We start from the raw sequence: 17032 nt of genomic DNA on the forward strand, positions 1-17032 counted from the left end.
ATAACCTGGGTATCTCCTGTATATAATTATATATGTACAGCTGGTATAAGTTATACATCTTCCTGTATATAGTGATATGGAGCATGCTGGTATAACCTGGGCTTCTCCTATATATAATTATATATGTACAGCTGGTATAACCTGTGCATCTCCTGTATATAATTATATATGTACAGCTGGTATAAGTTATACATCTTCTTGTATATAGTGATATGGAGCATGCTGGTATAACCTGGGCATCTCCTGTATATAATTATATATGTACTGCTGGTATAAGGTATACATCTTCTTGTATATAGTGATATGGACCATGCTGGTATAACCTGGGCATCTCCTGTATATAATTATATATGTACAGCTGGTATAAGTTATACATCTTCTGTATATAGTGATATGGACCATGCTGGTATAACCTGGGCATCTCCTGTATATAATTATATATGTACAGCTGGTATAAGGTATACATATTTTTGTATATACCGTATTTTCCGGTGTATAAGACGACTTTCTAACACTAGAAATTATTTTCAAAAGTCAGGGGTCGTCTTATACGCCGGGTATACTCAGATCCGATGGTACATTATAACCCCCAGGTGTTCCCATGGTGGCCCCGCCGCTCACAGGAGTACATTTAGAGAACTGTAATCCGTAACTTTAACTTTAAATCAGCGCTCATCTCTTTACTAGGGTACCTTACTCTCAGCTCTGGTAACAGGCAGTGCGGGTGGCGCTCACTCACTGATGTCACGTGCCTGCTCCTCCCACTAGGCGCGCAGGCGCGTGACGTCAGTGAGTGAGCGCCGCCCGCACTGCCTGTTACCAGAGCTGAGATTAAGGTATCCTAGTAAAGAGATGAGCGCTGATTTAAAGTTAAAGTTACAGATTACAGTTTATAAATGTATACTCCTCTGAGCGTCGGGGAGGGGGATCTGTGGATGGCACTGTTTAGGGGGGATCTGTGGATGACACATATAGCATAAGATGCTATATAGTGTCATCCACTGACTGATCCCCCTCCCCATAGCAGTGCCATCCACAGATCCCCCTCCCCATAACAATGCCATCCACAGATCCCCCCCATGACAGTGCCATCCACAGATCCCCCTCCCCATAACAATGCCATCCACAGATCCCCCCCATGACAGTACCATCCACAGATCCCCCCCCCCATGACAGTGCCATCCACAGATCCCCCCCATGACAGTACCATCCACAGATCCCCTCCATGACTGTGCCAACCACAGATCCCCCCCATGACAGTACCATCCACAGATCCCCCCCATGACTGTGCCAACCACAGATCCCCCCCATGATAGTGCCAACCACAGATCCCCCCCATGACAGTGCCAACCACAGATCCCCCCCATGACAGTGCCATCCACAGATCCCCCCCATGACAGTGCCAACCACAGATCCCCCCCATGACAGTGCCCACCACAGATCCCCCCCATGACAGTGCCAACCACAGATCCCCCCCATGACAGTGCCAACCACAGATATCCCCCATGACAGTGCCATCCACAGATCCCAGTCAGTTCCCTGGACTGGAGAAGATCGTCTTGAAGACCGGAAGGGCTGGGCATTCAGGGGTAGTCTTATATGGCAAGTATAGTCCAAACCCTATATCTTAAATGGAGAAGTTGGGGGTCGTCTTATACGCCGGAAAATACGGTACCTTTTAGCATATTTTTTTCTCTTTTTGAACAATTCCTGTAAATATGATGTTGGATGTGACTAGGTTTACACCTTTATATTACTGTATAGCGTTTTGGGAACATCCAACTCAGTGGATTTTAGTTTGTCCCAAGGGCAGAACACATTTACCCCTATCCAGAGACAAGGGCCACCCAAGGGCCCCGAATCTGATAGCTAAGTACATACACTAGAACCGGTCCATTGCCTTATATTCAGTGATGTCTCTGCGCTCAGGGAGGCGACATCCTTCTTTCCGGCTCGGAGTCCCCTGGAGAATTGTGTTCTGTACATGAAATCTCGCTCAAAACAAGAAGATAATTAGTGATTCTCTAGAGAAGTCACTAAAATAATAATCCATAATAATTGGCTCCGGTCCTTCTCCCATCACGAGTGCAGCACTACATGTAGCAGAGCTGAGCCTGTCACTGGCATAGTGCATGGCACTATCACAATGTATTACCTGTGGGTTAATATGGCAGCGTTCCCTTTTAATGGCTGCATGCCCTGCGTGTGGTGACTTTTCCCCATAAACCAGCACTTAAAGGGCCAGTCCAGATTGAGGAAATGAGGGTGAACTTTTGTGTAACCAGAGACTTGTGTTTAATTTCATTACCATTTTCAAAATCTCTGCTTGCTGGCAGTGAGTGGGAACAGTTCTATTTGCATCCACAAGGTTAAGAAACTGATCTAGTGTCTCTCACAGCAGAAGGTTTGCTACAGTTGCATCTCGTCTAGACAATCCTCTGTGGACACATCAGCTACTGAGATATTTGCCGTGTCCTGATGGTTTGTTACAATGTGTCAGCTCGCAGAGTCTAGACTGGATATGTCTGCAATTGTGTGGTAAGTGCTAGGTCAGGATGCGTAATCACTGTCCTCAGAGGTCTGCCGACATTGTTACCTCCAGGTACGTGGAAAGTCACCGCTGAGGCCTATCACTACTGTACACATGAATAATGGCACCATACAGTACACATAAATAATGCTGTTATTCTGTACAAAGAAAAAACGCTTCCATATAGTACACATAAATAATGCCACCATACTGTACAAATGATGCTGCTAGACTGTACACATTAATAATGGGTCATACAGAATACATAACTAATGGAGCTACACAGTAATCATATATAATGCTGCTATATTGTACAAATAAATAATGGGCCATGTAGTACACATACTTAACACAGCTCGATTGTACAAATAAATAAAGGAGACATATAGTACACATAAACAATACCGCTACACTGCCCAAATAAATAATGGCGCCATATAGTACACATAAATAATACTGCTGCACTGCCCAAATAAATAATGGAGCATGTAACGAATACCACCCCTCGTGCCCGCTTGACGTCACCTACGTCGAGTTCTTGGGACGCGGTATGCTCACGGGTTACCAAAGCGTGACGTTACGCCCTCCAGAGGAGCCTGTAAGGTCAGCTTGGTACAGTTTACACAGACTCCTCCTGTCCACGCGGGCACAGAGAGGCAACAAGCTGAGGGAGCCTGGTCACTGCCCCAGTGAAACAGCGCCCCCTCAGCCCGGGAAATCTGCCACCAGCTTCTCGTTTGATATAAGCCCAGTCCGCTAACGGGATTATATAGGGTGAGAAACCAACCCGCGGTAGCTTATAACTAGGCCGAAACACGGACGGGGGATTCGTGATCGCGATACAAGATTAAATTATATATTTAATCGCCTTAAGGGCACACTAGATACAACACAATATACACAGAGGATATATACAGTGATCTGAGGTTACAGATACAGGTGATATGGGTACAACAGGGTTAAGCAGAGCAAAAGTCAGTTACTGGGTAGATGAAAGTTCCTTATGGTGATAAGGGTGGAATAGTCCTTAGCTGTAGTCACGTGGGGGCAGTGATGTCAGCTGGTTCCCGGTCTCTCCAAACATATTGGCACGATGTACCCCCTTCAAAAAAGACACCGCCCGCTGGCTTGCATGGGCTTATAACCTATAGCTGGCCGCTCCCCTCCCCGTCTCTGGGAAGGGTCCACCCCTTCTTCTCTGGTGCTGGCAGCAAATGACCCCAAAACCCCTTAGGGCTCATAGCCCCAGACCAGAATGTCGCAGGAGGAGTTCCGGGCCCAATTGATCCGCCTGGGTTGCGGCTACAACTAGAGTCCAAGCATGATACCGTTATTTGGTTTCTGTGGGGAGATATGTATATCTCCCCTCCCGGGCATCCTAGCATCAAGCCAGGATCACGTGGATGTTTGGCTTTGACCCAGGATCGCAAAAAGATAACCGAATTATGCCTGGGATGGACGGACCATTCATAATTCCTTATGAAGTTTAGGTGCCAACATGTCTGAGAGGTATCATTGATCCTGGGCAAGGGCTGAGACCTCCTGCTGGGGGTTTTCCTGCAGGATTAGCTTGCCTCCAACCTGGCTGGTTGAGGTGTGACTTTATCCTGAATCAAATGACAATCAGGGCTGCCAATAAATGATAATCCATATTCCTCACACCTCCCCCCTTCTTGTGGCGAATGGTCAAGTGATACTGCTGGAGGGCTAGGCTCCAGCCTAGCAGCCTTCCATTTGTCCCGGATTCGGTGTTTAACCAGCTGAGGGGGTTGTGGTCGGTCTCCACAGTGAAGCGCACCCGTATAAATACGGCTGCAACCGTTGCAGTGCCCAATGGCCAGGCACTCCTTCTCCATTGTGGAGTATGCCACCTCCCTCGGCAGGAGCTTCCGACTCAGGTACAGAACGGGGTGTTCCTGGCCCGTAGTGTCGACCTGGCTGAGTACGGCACAGAGGCCAAAATCACTGGCATCGGTCTGTACTATAAACGGCCACATGAAGTCGGCTGACTGTAGTACAGGGAAGCTCGAGAGGGGGCCTTCAGCGTCCGGAAGGCTGTCTCGCAGTCGTTTGTCCAATCGAATGCGGAGGGCAGCTTTATCTTAGTGAGGTCCGTCAAGGACTTTGTCAGGCTACTATAGTGGGGGACGAACCTTCTATATTACCCGGCAGTGCCCAGGAAGGACATCACCTGTTTCTTGGTCCTGGCGGTGGGCCAGAATGTAATAGCATCCACTTTCCCAGGCTCTGGCTTCATGGTCCCCCCGCCTACCTGGTGCCCCCAGGTAGTGGACCTCGCCCATGCCCAGCTGGCAATTTTCCGGCTTGGTGATCAAGCCTGCCTGGTGGTGTAGGTGATACTCCCAGTTGGGACTGAAGACTGCAATGTCATCCAGGTACGCGGCCGCGTACTCTTCAAGTGCCTTAAAGGGACACTGACAGGGCCAATAAGCATATTGAGGTCTATATATGTGACTACAGGTCTTATAATGGGTATTACAATCATCTAAGTATCCCCCCTGTCCACATTATACATACAGTAAACTTTAAGTTTTATAACCTGCTCCAACGGTCTTCAATCTGCCCAAGGGGCGGCGTTTCACCTCTCTTGCGCCCAGCCAGCCTCCCCAACTGCCGCTTTGAAGCGCCGCCCAGCTCATGAATATTCAGTTTGCTGGGCGGCTTCTGCGGTCCCCGCTCTGAAGCGCTTCGCTTAACAGTGCCCGGCGCATGCGCCGGATCTTGTAAAGTCCGGTACAGTAAGCGCCGCCCAGCTCATCAATATTCACTTCGCTGGGCGGCGCTTACTGTCCCCGACTTCACAAGATCCGGCGCATGCGCAGGGCACTGTTCAGCGCAGCGCTTCACAGCGGGGACCGCAGAAGCCGCCCAGCAAACTGAATATTCATGAGCTGGGCGGCGCTTCAAAGCGGCAGTTGGGGGAGGCTGGCTGGGCGCAAGAGAAGTGAAACGCCGCCCCTTGGGCAGATTGAAGACCGTTGGAGCAGGTTATAAAACTTAAAGTTTACTGTATGTATAATGTGGACAGGGGGGATACTTATATGATTGTAATACCCATTATAAGACCTGTAGTGACATATATAGACCTCAATATGCTTATTGGCCCTGTCAGTGTCCCTTTAAGCAGCGTTTTGACCATCCGCTGAAAAGTGGTAGGGGCATTCTTCATGCCGAACGGCATCACCGTGGATTCGTACAATCCAAAGGGAGTGATAAAGACAGATCGTTCCCGCGCCTCACGGGTCAGGGGAATCTGCCAGTACCCCGGCTCAGATACATTGATGGTCAGGTACTGGGCCCCGGCCAACTGATCGAGCAGGTCATCGATGCGTGGCATTGGGTACGCATCGGTGACCGAAACAGCGTTGAGTCCCCTGTAGCCCACGCAGAACCAGGTGCAGTGGCGGATTACAATAGGGACGTTCGGGTCGGCAGCCCCGGGCCCAGCACCGCTGGGGGGCCCAATGCTGACCCGAACGTCCACATACTGCGGCGGGGTACGGGAGCGCATAGCTCCCTGTCCCGTCGCCGATCACCGGCATTCACCGCATAGACTTCAGGCCTTGTAGGCCTGAGGCCTATGCGGTAGTGAAATCCCGGCGCAGGCGTGCGTGATGACGTCATCGCGCGCCTGTGCCGGGACGCAGCACTGTGACGCGCCTTCCTCTGCGAGCAAGCGCCTGGCTCTGGACATAGGTGAGTATTTATCTTTTCATTTTTTGTTCATTTTTTATTTTTTTATTTCATGTGCCTACTTGGGGGGGACACAGGAGGACCTATTAGGGAAGATAAATCGATTACATGGGGGGGAATATGGGGGCTGTATGGGGCCAAATTATTATGGGAGGGAATAATATGTGGGGGCAAATTACTAGATGGGGCAGTGTGGGGGCAAATTACTAGATGGGGCAGTGTGGGGGCAAATTATTATGAGGGAATACTATGTGGGGGCAAATTACTAGATGGGGCAGTGTGGGGGCAAATTACTAGATGGGGCAGTGTGGGGGCAAATTGCTATGTGGGGGCAGTGTGGGGGCAAATTATTATGAGGGAATACTATGTGGGGGCAAATTACTAGATGGGGCAGTGTGGGGGCAAATTATTATGGGAGGGACTACTATGTGGGGGCAAATTTCTATATGGGGGCAGTGTGGGGGAAACTATTGTGTGGGGTAAATTGCCATGTGGGGACAGTTTGGGGTAATTTCTATGTGGGGGCAGTGTGGGGTAATTGCTATGTGGGGACAGTGTGGGGTAATTGCTATGTGGGGACAGTGTGGGGTAATTGCTATGTGGGGACAGTGTGGGGTAATTGCTATGTGGGGACAGTGTGGGGTAATTGCTATGTGGGGGCAAATTACTATGTGGGGGCAGTGTGGGGAAAACTATTGTGTGGGGGGAAATTATTATGAGAGGGAATACTATGTGGGGACAAATTACTATGTGGGGGCAAATTATTATGAGAGGGACTACTATGTGGGGGCAAATTTCTATATGGGGGCAGTGTGGGGGAAACTATTGTGTGGGGGAAATTGCCATGTGGGGACAGTGTGGGGTAATTTCTATGTGGGGACAGTGTGGGGTAATTGCTATGGGAAAATTGCTATGTGGGGGCAAATTACTATGTGGGGGCAGTGTGGTCAAAACTATTGTGTGGGGACAGTGTGGGGTAATTGCTATGTGGGAACAGTGTGGGGAAATTGCTATGTGGGGGCAGTGTGGTGGAAATTACTATGTGGGGGCAGTGTGGTGGAAATTACTATGTGGGGGCAGTGTGGGGGAAATTACTATGTGGGGGCAGTGTGGTGGAAATTACTATGTGGGGCAGTGTGGTGGAAATTACTATGTGGGGCAGTGTGGGGAAATTACTATGTGGGAACAGTATGGGGAAATTGCTATGTGGGGGCAGTGTGGTGGAAATTACTATGTGGGGGCAGTGTGGTGGAAATTACTATGTGGGGCAGTGTGGTGGAAATTACTATGTGGGGGCAGTGTGGTGGAAATTGCTATGTGGGGGCAGTGTGGTGGAAATTACTATGTGGGGGCAGTGTGATGGAAATTACTATGTGGGGGCAGTGTGGTGGAAATTGCTATGTGGGAACAGTATGGGGAAATTGCTATGTGGGGGCAGTGTGGTGGAAATTACTATGTGGGGGCAGTGTGGTGGAAATTACTATGTGGGGGCAGTGTGGTGGAAATTACTATGTGGGGGCAGTGTGGTGGAAATTACTATGTGGGGGCAGTGTGGTGGAAATTACTATGTGGGGGCAGTGTGGTGGAAATTGCTATGTGGGGGCAGTGTGGTGGAAATTACTATGTGGGGGCAGTGTGGTGGAAATTGCTATGTGGGGGCAGTGTGGTGGAAATTGCTATGTGGGGGCAGTGTGGTGGAAATTACTATGTGGGGGCAGTGTGGGGCAAATTACTATGTGGGGGCAGTGTGGTGGAAATTACTATGTGGGGGCAGTGTGGTGGAAATTACTATGTGGGGGCAGTGTGGTGGAAATTACTATGTGGGGGCAGTGTGGGGAAATTACTATGTGGGGGCAGTGTGGGGAAATTGCTATGTGGGAACAGTGTGGTGGAAATTACTATGTGGGGGCAGTTTGGGGGAAATTACTGTGTGGGGGCAAATTACTATGGGGGGATTACTATGTGGGGGCAGTGTGGTGGAAATTACTATATGGGGGTGTTGCTATTGGGGAGGCACTATAGGGGCAATTCTATTATTTCTGGGGACACTATACAGGGATTATTGCCTGGAGCACAATAGAGGGTGGTATTATTACTGGGGGCACTCTAGGGGACATTATAGCTGCTGTAGACACTATAGGAACATTTGGGGTAATTTATCAAACTGGTGTAATGCAGAACTGGCTTAGTTGCCCATAGCAGCCAATCAGATTCCACCTTTCATATTTGACAGCTCTTTTGGAAATCCAGTTCTACTTTACACCAGTTTGATAAATTACCCCAATTATATCTATCAGGGTCACTATTTTTTCAGCAGTATAGTTCCTGGGGCATTGGGGAGCACAACGGGCACAGTATTGGGGGTGGCAGGATGACACTGTGGGGACACCAGTATGAGGAGGTTGATGGAAAAATTTAGAAATCTAACGTGTCTGTGTTACAAACTGTAGAGACGAGATGCGGCTAAAAGAATTTGACATGGTGGTCTGGGTCAAATGGAGAAGAGGAAAGAGAAGGTCTACATGACAGGAGATGTCACTGGATGTAACAGGTATGTGGTGCTGTATTCTCCTCCATGTCTTTTTTATTACAATTATATGTATTTTAAATTTGACGACCAAATTTTTCAGTAATTAGGACCCAATTTGGGGTATTTTTTTTTAGTCTGAAGATGTCATGTGGCCTAAGAAGAGACTGTGGCGCTCATAAAGCACCGCAGCCTCTTCATACCAAAAAAAACTAAACTAAACTAAAATGGAGGGGGGGGGGGCCAAGTTGGGTAGACAGCCTAGGGCCTATGATGCACTTAATCCGCCCCTGACCGGGTGGTCCGGTCCTTCTTTGGGACGAGGACCAGAGGCGAGGCCCAAGCGCTGTTGGATGCCTGGATGACCCCCAGCTTCAGCATCTCGTCAATCTCCTGGCGCATGTGCTGCTACACCTCCAAGGAAACCCGATATGCTGAACGCCGGATTGGGGGGCGATCCCTAGTGTCCACGTGATGGACGGCAAACTCTGTCCTTCTGGGCTTGTTGCTGAACAACTCCCGGAAGTGGTGAAGGGTGGCCCATAGCTGCGACCATTGGTTCTTTAAGAGCTGTTGGCCCACCCCCACATCCTCGATGGACCCACCCACCTTCACCTGGGAGAGCATGTCCAGTTTCCTCCTCCCCCTCTTCTGGAAGTTTGCAAACAGGGAGGGCATATGCCTCCCTCTCCTGATGTGCCTTCATCATGTTCATGTGGAAGGCCTTCCCGGGCATGGTACAGGGTGACCAGGTACGTCGCGGCGTTGAGGCACTGATGCACGAGGTACGGGCCAGGCCCCCTAAAGCTTGCCCTGAGGTACGGGGACCAGTACCCATATCTTCTGACCCACCTGGTAGGTCCTCTCACAAGCGTTCTGGTCGTACCATCGCTTCTGGTTGGCCTGGGCCTGCTCCATATTGTCGTGCACCAGCTGCGACAAGGCCTGCATCTTGTTTCGGAAGCGCATGACATACTCAATGACTGACACTCCAGGGGTGGCTACATCTCCCTCCCAGGCGTCTTTTACCAGAGCCAGGGGCCCCCGCACATGTCGCCCGTACAGGAGCTTGAAAGGGGAGAACCCCGTGGAGGCCTGTGGGACCTCTCGGTAGGTAAACAGCAGATGTGGGAGGTACCGCTCCCAATCATGCCCGTGGGAGTCGACCAACATCTTAAGCATCTGCTTTAAGGTGCCATTAAACCGTTTGCACAGGCCGTTGGTCTGTGGGTGGCACGGGCTGGTCACCAGATGTTGCACCTGTGTTTTCCTGCAGAAGGACTCCATTAATTGCGACATGAACTGGGTCCCCCAGTCGGTGAGCATTTCCTGGGAAAAGCCCACTCTGGAGAAAATCTCCAGCAAGGCGGTGGCCACCTTGTAGGCCCGAATGGATGACAAGGCTACCACCTCCGGGTACCAGGTGGCGTAGTCTACTACCGTCAATATAAAGCGTTTCCCGGAGCTGCTGGGAATGGACAGCGGTCCAATCAGATCCACAGCCACCCTTCTGAAAGGCTCTTCAATTATGGGCAGCGTTACCATTGGGGCTTTGGGGCACTGCATCGCCTTCCCCACCCGCTGGGAGGTGTCACATCAACGGCAGTAAGCAACCACATCGGCCCCCATCTTTGGCCAGTAGAAATGCTGGGCTAATCTAGCCTTTGTCTTAGCGACCGCTAGGTATCCAGCCATCGGAATCTCATGCGCAACCCGCAAAAACTCCATCCTGAATTGATAGGGTACCACTAGCTGTCAGTCCCTAGGCCACTACTCCGTGGAGCCCTGCTGGACCGTGACCCGCTACAGCCATCCTTGGTCCCAGACCATCCGCTCGAGGTCTGAGTCCGAGGGGGGCTGTTCCACTTGCTCCTTGAGAGCGTTCAGGCTGGCGTCGGCCACTAACGCTGCCTGAAACTCCTGACTGGACGTGGCCAGAATAGACGAGACTGCCACTTCCTCTGTCAGGTCCCCGGGACCTGTCTCCTGGCCTCAATCTGACTTAGCAGCAACTTGGACAGAAGGGGGAAAGCCATCAGACCCCTGAGGGGCCCCTAGGGCCTCAGCACTCCCACTGCGCGTGACAGCAGCTATGGCCACTGCCACCGCTGGTAGTGCCTGCTTCCGACCAAGTCGCCAGTCCAGACGGACTAACCTGGCCCTCTGACATGCCAGTGGCGAAGGAACCCTTCACTGAGGCTTCACTTGGAAGCCATACTTCTCCTGGGACAGCCCTGACCTCATTTGCATCCTTCCCCCCTGCAGCTGTCTGCCCCCTGCTTGTCCCCTCAGTAGCCACACCTGAAGATAACAGGTCCCAGCATGCTTGCTGGCCACACCCTGGGGCCTCAGCACAGCTGGCAGGAATGACCCCCTCCCCCTTGAGGGGAGAGGCACATATTACATCCCCCACCTCCCCATCAACAGACATGTTATGAACATTCACAGTATCATCAAGGGTGGACATTACATCACATTCTGGGGAATCGGACCTTGGGGTGTCAACGGCCACGTACTTAGACACAAGCCGCCCCAGGTCCGTCCACAGCAAAACACTGGCGGGGATATTTGCGGATACCCCCACCTCCCTTACTCCTCGACCGGCGCCCCAGTCCAAATAGACCTTGGCAACGGGCAGCACCGGTTCTACTCCTCCAATCCCGGAGACAGTAAGGGATCTCCAGGGCAGTAAATCATGGGGTGCCACCAGTTCAGGCCGTACCAGTGTCATCTCAGCGCCGGTGTCTCGTGGCCCATGTCGCTCCCCTCCCCGCCTCTGGGAAGGGTCCACCCCTCCTTCTCTGGTGCTGGCAGCAAATGACCCAAAAAACCCTTAGGGCCTATAGCCCCAACCAGAATGTCGCAGGAATCTGGTTCTGGGCCCAATTGATTCGCCTGGGTTCCGGCTACAACTAGAGTCTAAGCATGGTACCTGCAGGATTAGCTTGCCTCCAACCTGGCTGGTTGAGGTGTGACTTTATCCACCTGGGGCCTCCTTAAAGCCTGGGCCCCTGGGGCTTCTCCCTTGCTAGCTGACAGCAGATGGCTGTGGGGTGAGAACATATTTTGCATGTACACTGACTGTGTACATGCCAAAAGGTGATTTAAATGACAATCAGGGCTGTTAATAAATGATAATCCATATTCCTCACAGAGCCATATAGTACACATAAATATTAGTGCTACACTGCCCAAATAAATAATGGCGCCATAGAACACACATAAATGATGCTGCTATACCGCTCCCGTTGCTCCAAGAGGCTCATTTGCATATAATAAAACATCATTTTTCTCAGCAGTGCGGGCACATATGGACATGGGACCAACACAGATGCCTTCAGCTGCCAAGTGCACATGTAACAGGTCAGCCAGTGTCATAGGTACAAAACTGCTGACAGATGCCCTTTAATAACAGGCCCAGTGCCCCTCCTCCGCCTCAGCCCGTGATTTCGGCCCCCGCTCCGGGCTTCCTCTTGGCTGACATGCCGCGCTCTGTACATGGTGCAGGAAGTAATGTCCCTGCTGCTTTCCTGCTTGTTTTCTCAGGATGTAGATACAATACTAAATGGTGACCACCGACTGTGGCATTGCGGGGACACCGGGCGTGATGCCTAAGCTCTGCTGTATACAGAAATAATACCGCTATATATAGTGTATTGTGTATGTAGCCTTAAAAAATTCAGTTATCTTGTACAGCAGGGATCAGCAACCTCCAGCGGTTCTGAAACTACAACTCCCAGAATCCTCCTTTCACTTCTGTGCGAATTAGAAGTACAGCTGAGTAAGGTTGCATGCTGGTCCAGCAGAACCTACTGTGGGTGGGATGTCTGTATGTGAGGAGGTAAGTGGTCCAGCAGAACCTCCTGTGGGTGGGATGTCTGTATGTGAGGAGGTAAGAGGTCCAGCAGAACCTCCTGTGGGTGGGATGTCTGTATGTGAGGAGGTAAGAGGTCCAGCAGAACCTCCTGTGGGTGGGATGTCTGTATCTGAGGAGGTATGAGGTCCAGCAGAACCTCCTGTGGGTAGGATTTCTGTATCTGATGAGGTATGGGGTCAAGCAGAACCTCCTGTGGGTGGAATGAGGTTTGTATTTGAGGTATGAGGTCCAGAAGAACCTCCTGTGGGTGGGATTTCTGTATCTGAGGAGGTATGAGGTCCAGCAGAACCTCCTGTCGGTGGGATGAGGTTTGCATTTGATGTATGAGGTCCAGAAGAACCTCCTGTGGGTGGGATTTCTGTATCTGAGGAGGTATGAGGTCCAGCAGAACCTCCTGTGGGTGGTATGAGGTTTGCATTTGATGTATGACGTCCATCAGAACCTCCAGTGGGTGGGATGTCTGTATTTGAGGAGGTATGAGGTCCAGCAGAATCTCCTGTGAGTGGGATGTCTGTATTTGAAGAGGTATGAGGTCCATCAGAACCTCCTGTGGGTGGGATGTCTGTATCTGAGGAAGTATGAGGTCCAGCAGAACCTCCTGTGGGTGAGAAGAGGTTTGGACTATAAGGGAATGGGAATTGCAGCCCTGTAGAGGAGGAGGTATGAGGTCCAGCAGAACCTCCTGTGGGTGAGAAGAGGTTTGGACTATAAGGGAATGGGAATTGCAGCCCTGTAGAGGAGAAGGTATGAGGTCCAGCAGAACCTCCTGTGGGTGGGATGAGCTTTGTATTTGAGGTATGAAGTCCAGTAGAACCTCCTGTGGGTGGAATTTCTATATCTGAGGAGGTATGGGGTCCAGCAGAACCTCCTGTGGGTGAGATGGGCTTTGTATTTGAGGTATTAGGTCCATCAGAACCTCCTGTGGGTGGGATTTCTGTATCTGAGGAGGGATGAGGTCCAGCAGAACCTCCTGAGCTTTGTATTTGAGTAATGAGGTCCAGCAGAACCTCCTGTGGGTGAAATGAGCTTTGTATTTGAGGTATGAGGTCTAGCAGAACCTCCTGTGGGTAGGATGTCTGTATGGGAGGAGGTATGAGGTCCAGCAGAACCTCCTGTGGGTGGGAATGGTTTGCAGTCCTGTAGATGAGTAGGTGTGAGGTTTGGCAGAACCTCCTGCAGAAGAGGACTGTATGGTCGCCAGTGATAACGCACACAGTGCGGATGATGAGGTGAAGGGCAGGAGGCTCTACAGACCTCACACCTCCCCCAGCAGCCGGTTATCAGGAGCTGATGCATGATGGGAGGAGATTCATTTACATAACCCCGCCCCTCCCGGGGGGGAAAGATGCTGAATGAGCCCGTCCAGCCCCTCCATTCATGCCCAGCCCCCTCCCTGGTGCTGGAGCCGAGGAGGAGACGGAGCGAGACCGGGCACAAAGCGGCAGCGATGTATGGTAAGAGCCGGGGCACGGGCAGGCCGGGCACAGGGGCAGCACCCAGCACACTGCCAGGCGCTGCATGTCACCGCCACTCTGCAGTACACTGTACACTGCATGTCCCCATCTACAGCACAGCCCTGCACTACATGTCTCCATCTACAGCACTGCTCCCCTCCACTACATGTCACCCCTCCAACACTGCTCCCCTCCACTGCATGTCACCTCACCAGCACTGCTCCCCTCCACTACATGTCACCCCACCAGCACTGCTCCCCTCCACTACATGTCACCCCTCCAGCACTGCTCCCCTCCACTACATGTCACCTCACCAGCACTGCTCCCCTCCACTACATGTCACCCCACCAGCACTGCTCCCCTCCACTACATGTCACCTCACCAGCACTGCTCCCCTCCACTGCATGTCACCTCACCAGCACTGCTCCCCTCCACTACATGTCACCCCACCAGCACTGCTCCCCTCCACTACATGTCACCCCTCCAGCACTGCTCCCCTCCACTACATGTCACCCCACCAGCACTGCTCCCCTCCACTACATGTCACCCCACCAGCACTGCTCCCCTCCACTACATGTCACCTCACCAGCACTGCTCCCCTCCACTACATGTCACCCCTCCAGCACTGCTCCCCTCCACTACATGTCACCTCACCAGCACTGCTCCCCTCCACTACATGTCACCCCTCCAGCACTGCTCCCCTCCACTACATGTCACCCCTCCAACACTGCTCCCCTCCACTACATGTCACCCCTCCAGCACTGCTCCCCTCCACTACATGTCACCCCTCCAGCACTGCTCCCCTCCACTACATGTCACCCCTCCAACACTGCTCCCCTCCACTACATGTCACCCCTCCAGCACTGCTCCCCTCCACTACATGTCACCATCTACAGCACTGCTCCCCTCCACTACATGTCACCTCACCAGCACTGCTCCCCTCCACTACATGTCACCTCACCAGCACTGCTCCCCTCCACTACATGTCACCTCACCAGCACTGCTCCCCTTCACTACATGTCTCCATCTACAGCACTGCTCCCCTCCACTACATGTCACCTCACCAGCACTGCTCCCCTCCACTACATGTCACCTCACCAGCACTGCTCCCCTCCACTACATGTCCCCATCTACAGCACAGCCCTGCACTACATGTCACCCCTCCAGCACTGCTCCCATCCACTACATGTCACCCCTCCAGCACTGCTCCCCTCCACTGCATGTCACCTCACCAGCACTGCTCCCCTCCACTGCATGTCACCCCACCCCACCAGCACTGCTCCCCTCCACTACATGTCACCCCTCCAGCACTGCTCCCCTCCACTACATGTCACCCCTCCAGCACTGCTCCCCTCCACTACATGTCACCCCACCAGCACTGCTCCCCTCCACTACATGTCACCCCACCAGCACTGCTCCCCTCCACTACATGTCACCTCACCAGCACAGCTCCCCTCCACTACATGTCACCCCTCCAGCACCGCTCCCCTCCACTGCATGTCACCTCACCAGCACTGCTCCCCTCCACTACATGTCACCTCACCAGCACTGCTCCCCTCCACTACATGTCACCCCATCAGCACTGCTCCCCTCCACTACATGTCACCCCACCAGCACTGCTCCCCTCCACTACATGTCACCTCACCAGCACTGCTCCCCTCCACTACATGTCACCTCACCAGCACTGCTCCCCTCCACTACATGTCACCCCTCCAGCACTGCTCCCCTCCACTACATGTCACCTCACCAGCACTGCTCCCCTCCACTACATGTCACCTCATCAGCACTGCTCCCCTCCACTACATGTCACCTCATCAGCACTGCTCCCCTCCACTACATGTCACCTCACCAGCACTGCTCCCCTCCACTACATATCACCTCACCTCCACTACATGTCACCCCACCAGCACTGCTCCCCTTCACTGCATGTCACCCCACCAGCACTGCTCCCCTCCACTACATGTCACCCCACCAGCACTGCTCCCCTCCACTACATGTCACCCCTCCAGCACTGCTCCCCTCCACTGCATCTCACCTCACCAGCACTGCTCCCCACCACTACATGTCACCCCACCAGCACTGCTCCCCTCCACTACATGTCACCCCACCAGCACTGCTCCCCTCCACTGCATTTCACCTCACCAGCACTGCTCCCCTCCACTACATGTCACCCCTCCAGCACTGCTCCCCTCCACTGCATGTCACCTCACCAGCACTGCTCCCCTCCACATGTCACCTCACCACTACATGTCACCTCACCAGCACTGGTCCCCTCCACTACATGTCACCCCACCAGCACTGCTCCCCTCCACTACATGTCACCCCAACAGCACTGCTCCCCTCCACTACATGTCACCCCTCCAGCACTGCTCCCCTCCACTACATGTCACCTCACCAGCACTGCTCCCCTCCACTACATGTCACCTCACCAGCACTGCTCCCCTCCACTACATGTCACCTCACCAGCACTGCTCCCCTCCACTACATGTCACCTCACCAGCACTGCTCCCCTTCACTACATGTCACCCCACCAGCACTGCTCCCCTCCACTATATGTCACCTCACCAGCACTGCTCCCCTCTACTGCATGTCACCTCACCAGCACTGCTCCCCTCCACTGCATGTCACCCCACCAGCACTGCTCCCCTCCACTACATGTCACCCCACCAGCACTGCTCCCGTCCACTACATGTCACCTCACCAGCACTGCTCCCCTCCACTGCATGTCACCTCACCAGCACTGCTGCCCTCCACTGCATGTCACCCCTCCAGCACTGCTCCCCTCCACTACATGTCACCCCACCAGCACTGCTCCCCTCCACTACATGTCACCCCACCAGCACTGCTTCCCTCCACTACATGTCACCCCACCAGCACTGCTTCCCTCCACTTCATGTCATCCCTCCAGCACTGCTCCCCTCCACTACATG

The 17032-nt window shown here is 52.6% G+C and overlaps 1 protein-coding gene across 1 annotated transcript in view; it reads left to right on the forward strand.

Annotated features, from left to right (window-relative positions):
- Positions 1–13988: 13988 nt before the first annotated feature.
- EFR3B (EFR3 homolog B) overlaps positions 13989–17032 on the forward strand; it is a 90432-nt gene continuing 87388 nt past the window's right edge. The window contains exon 1 of the mRNA XM_044290940.1: positions 13989–14102. Within this exon, the coding sequence (XP_044146875.1) occupies positions 13994–14102 (109 nt within the window). The 5' untranslated portion in view covers positions 13989–13993. The remainder of the gene's footprint in view (positions 14103–17032) is intronic.

The sequence above is a fragment of the Bufo gargarizans genome, chromosome 4, assembly GCF_014858855.1.
Source record: "Bufo gargarizans isolate SCDJY-AF-19 chromosome 4, ASM1485885v1, whole genome shotgun sequence".
Lineage (NCBI taxonomy): Eukaryota > Metazoa > Chordata > Amphibia > Anura > Bufonidae > Bufo > Bufo gargarizans.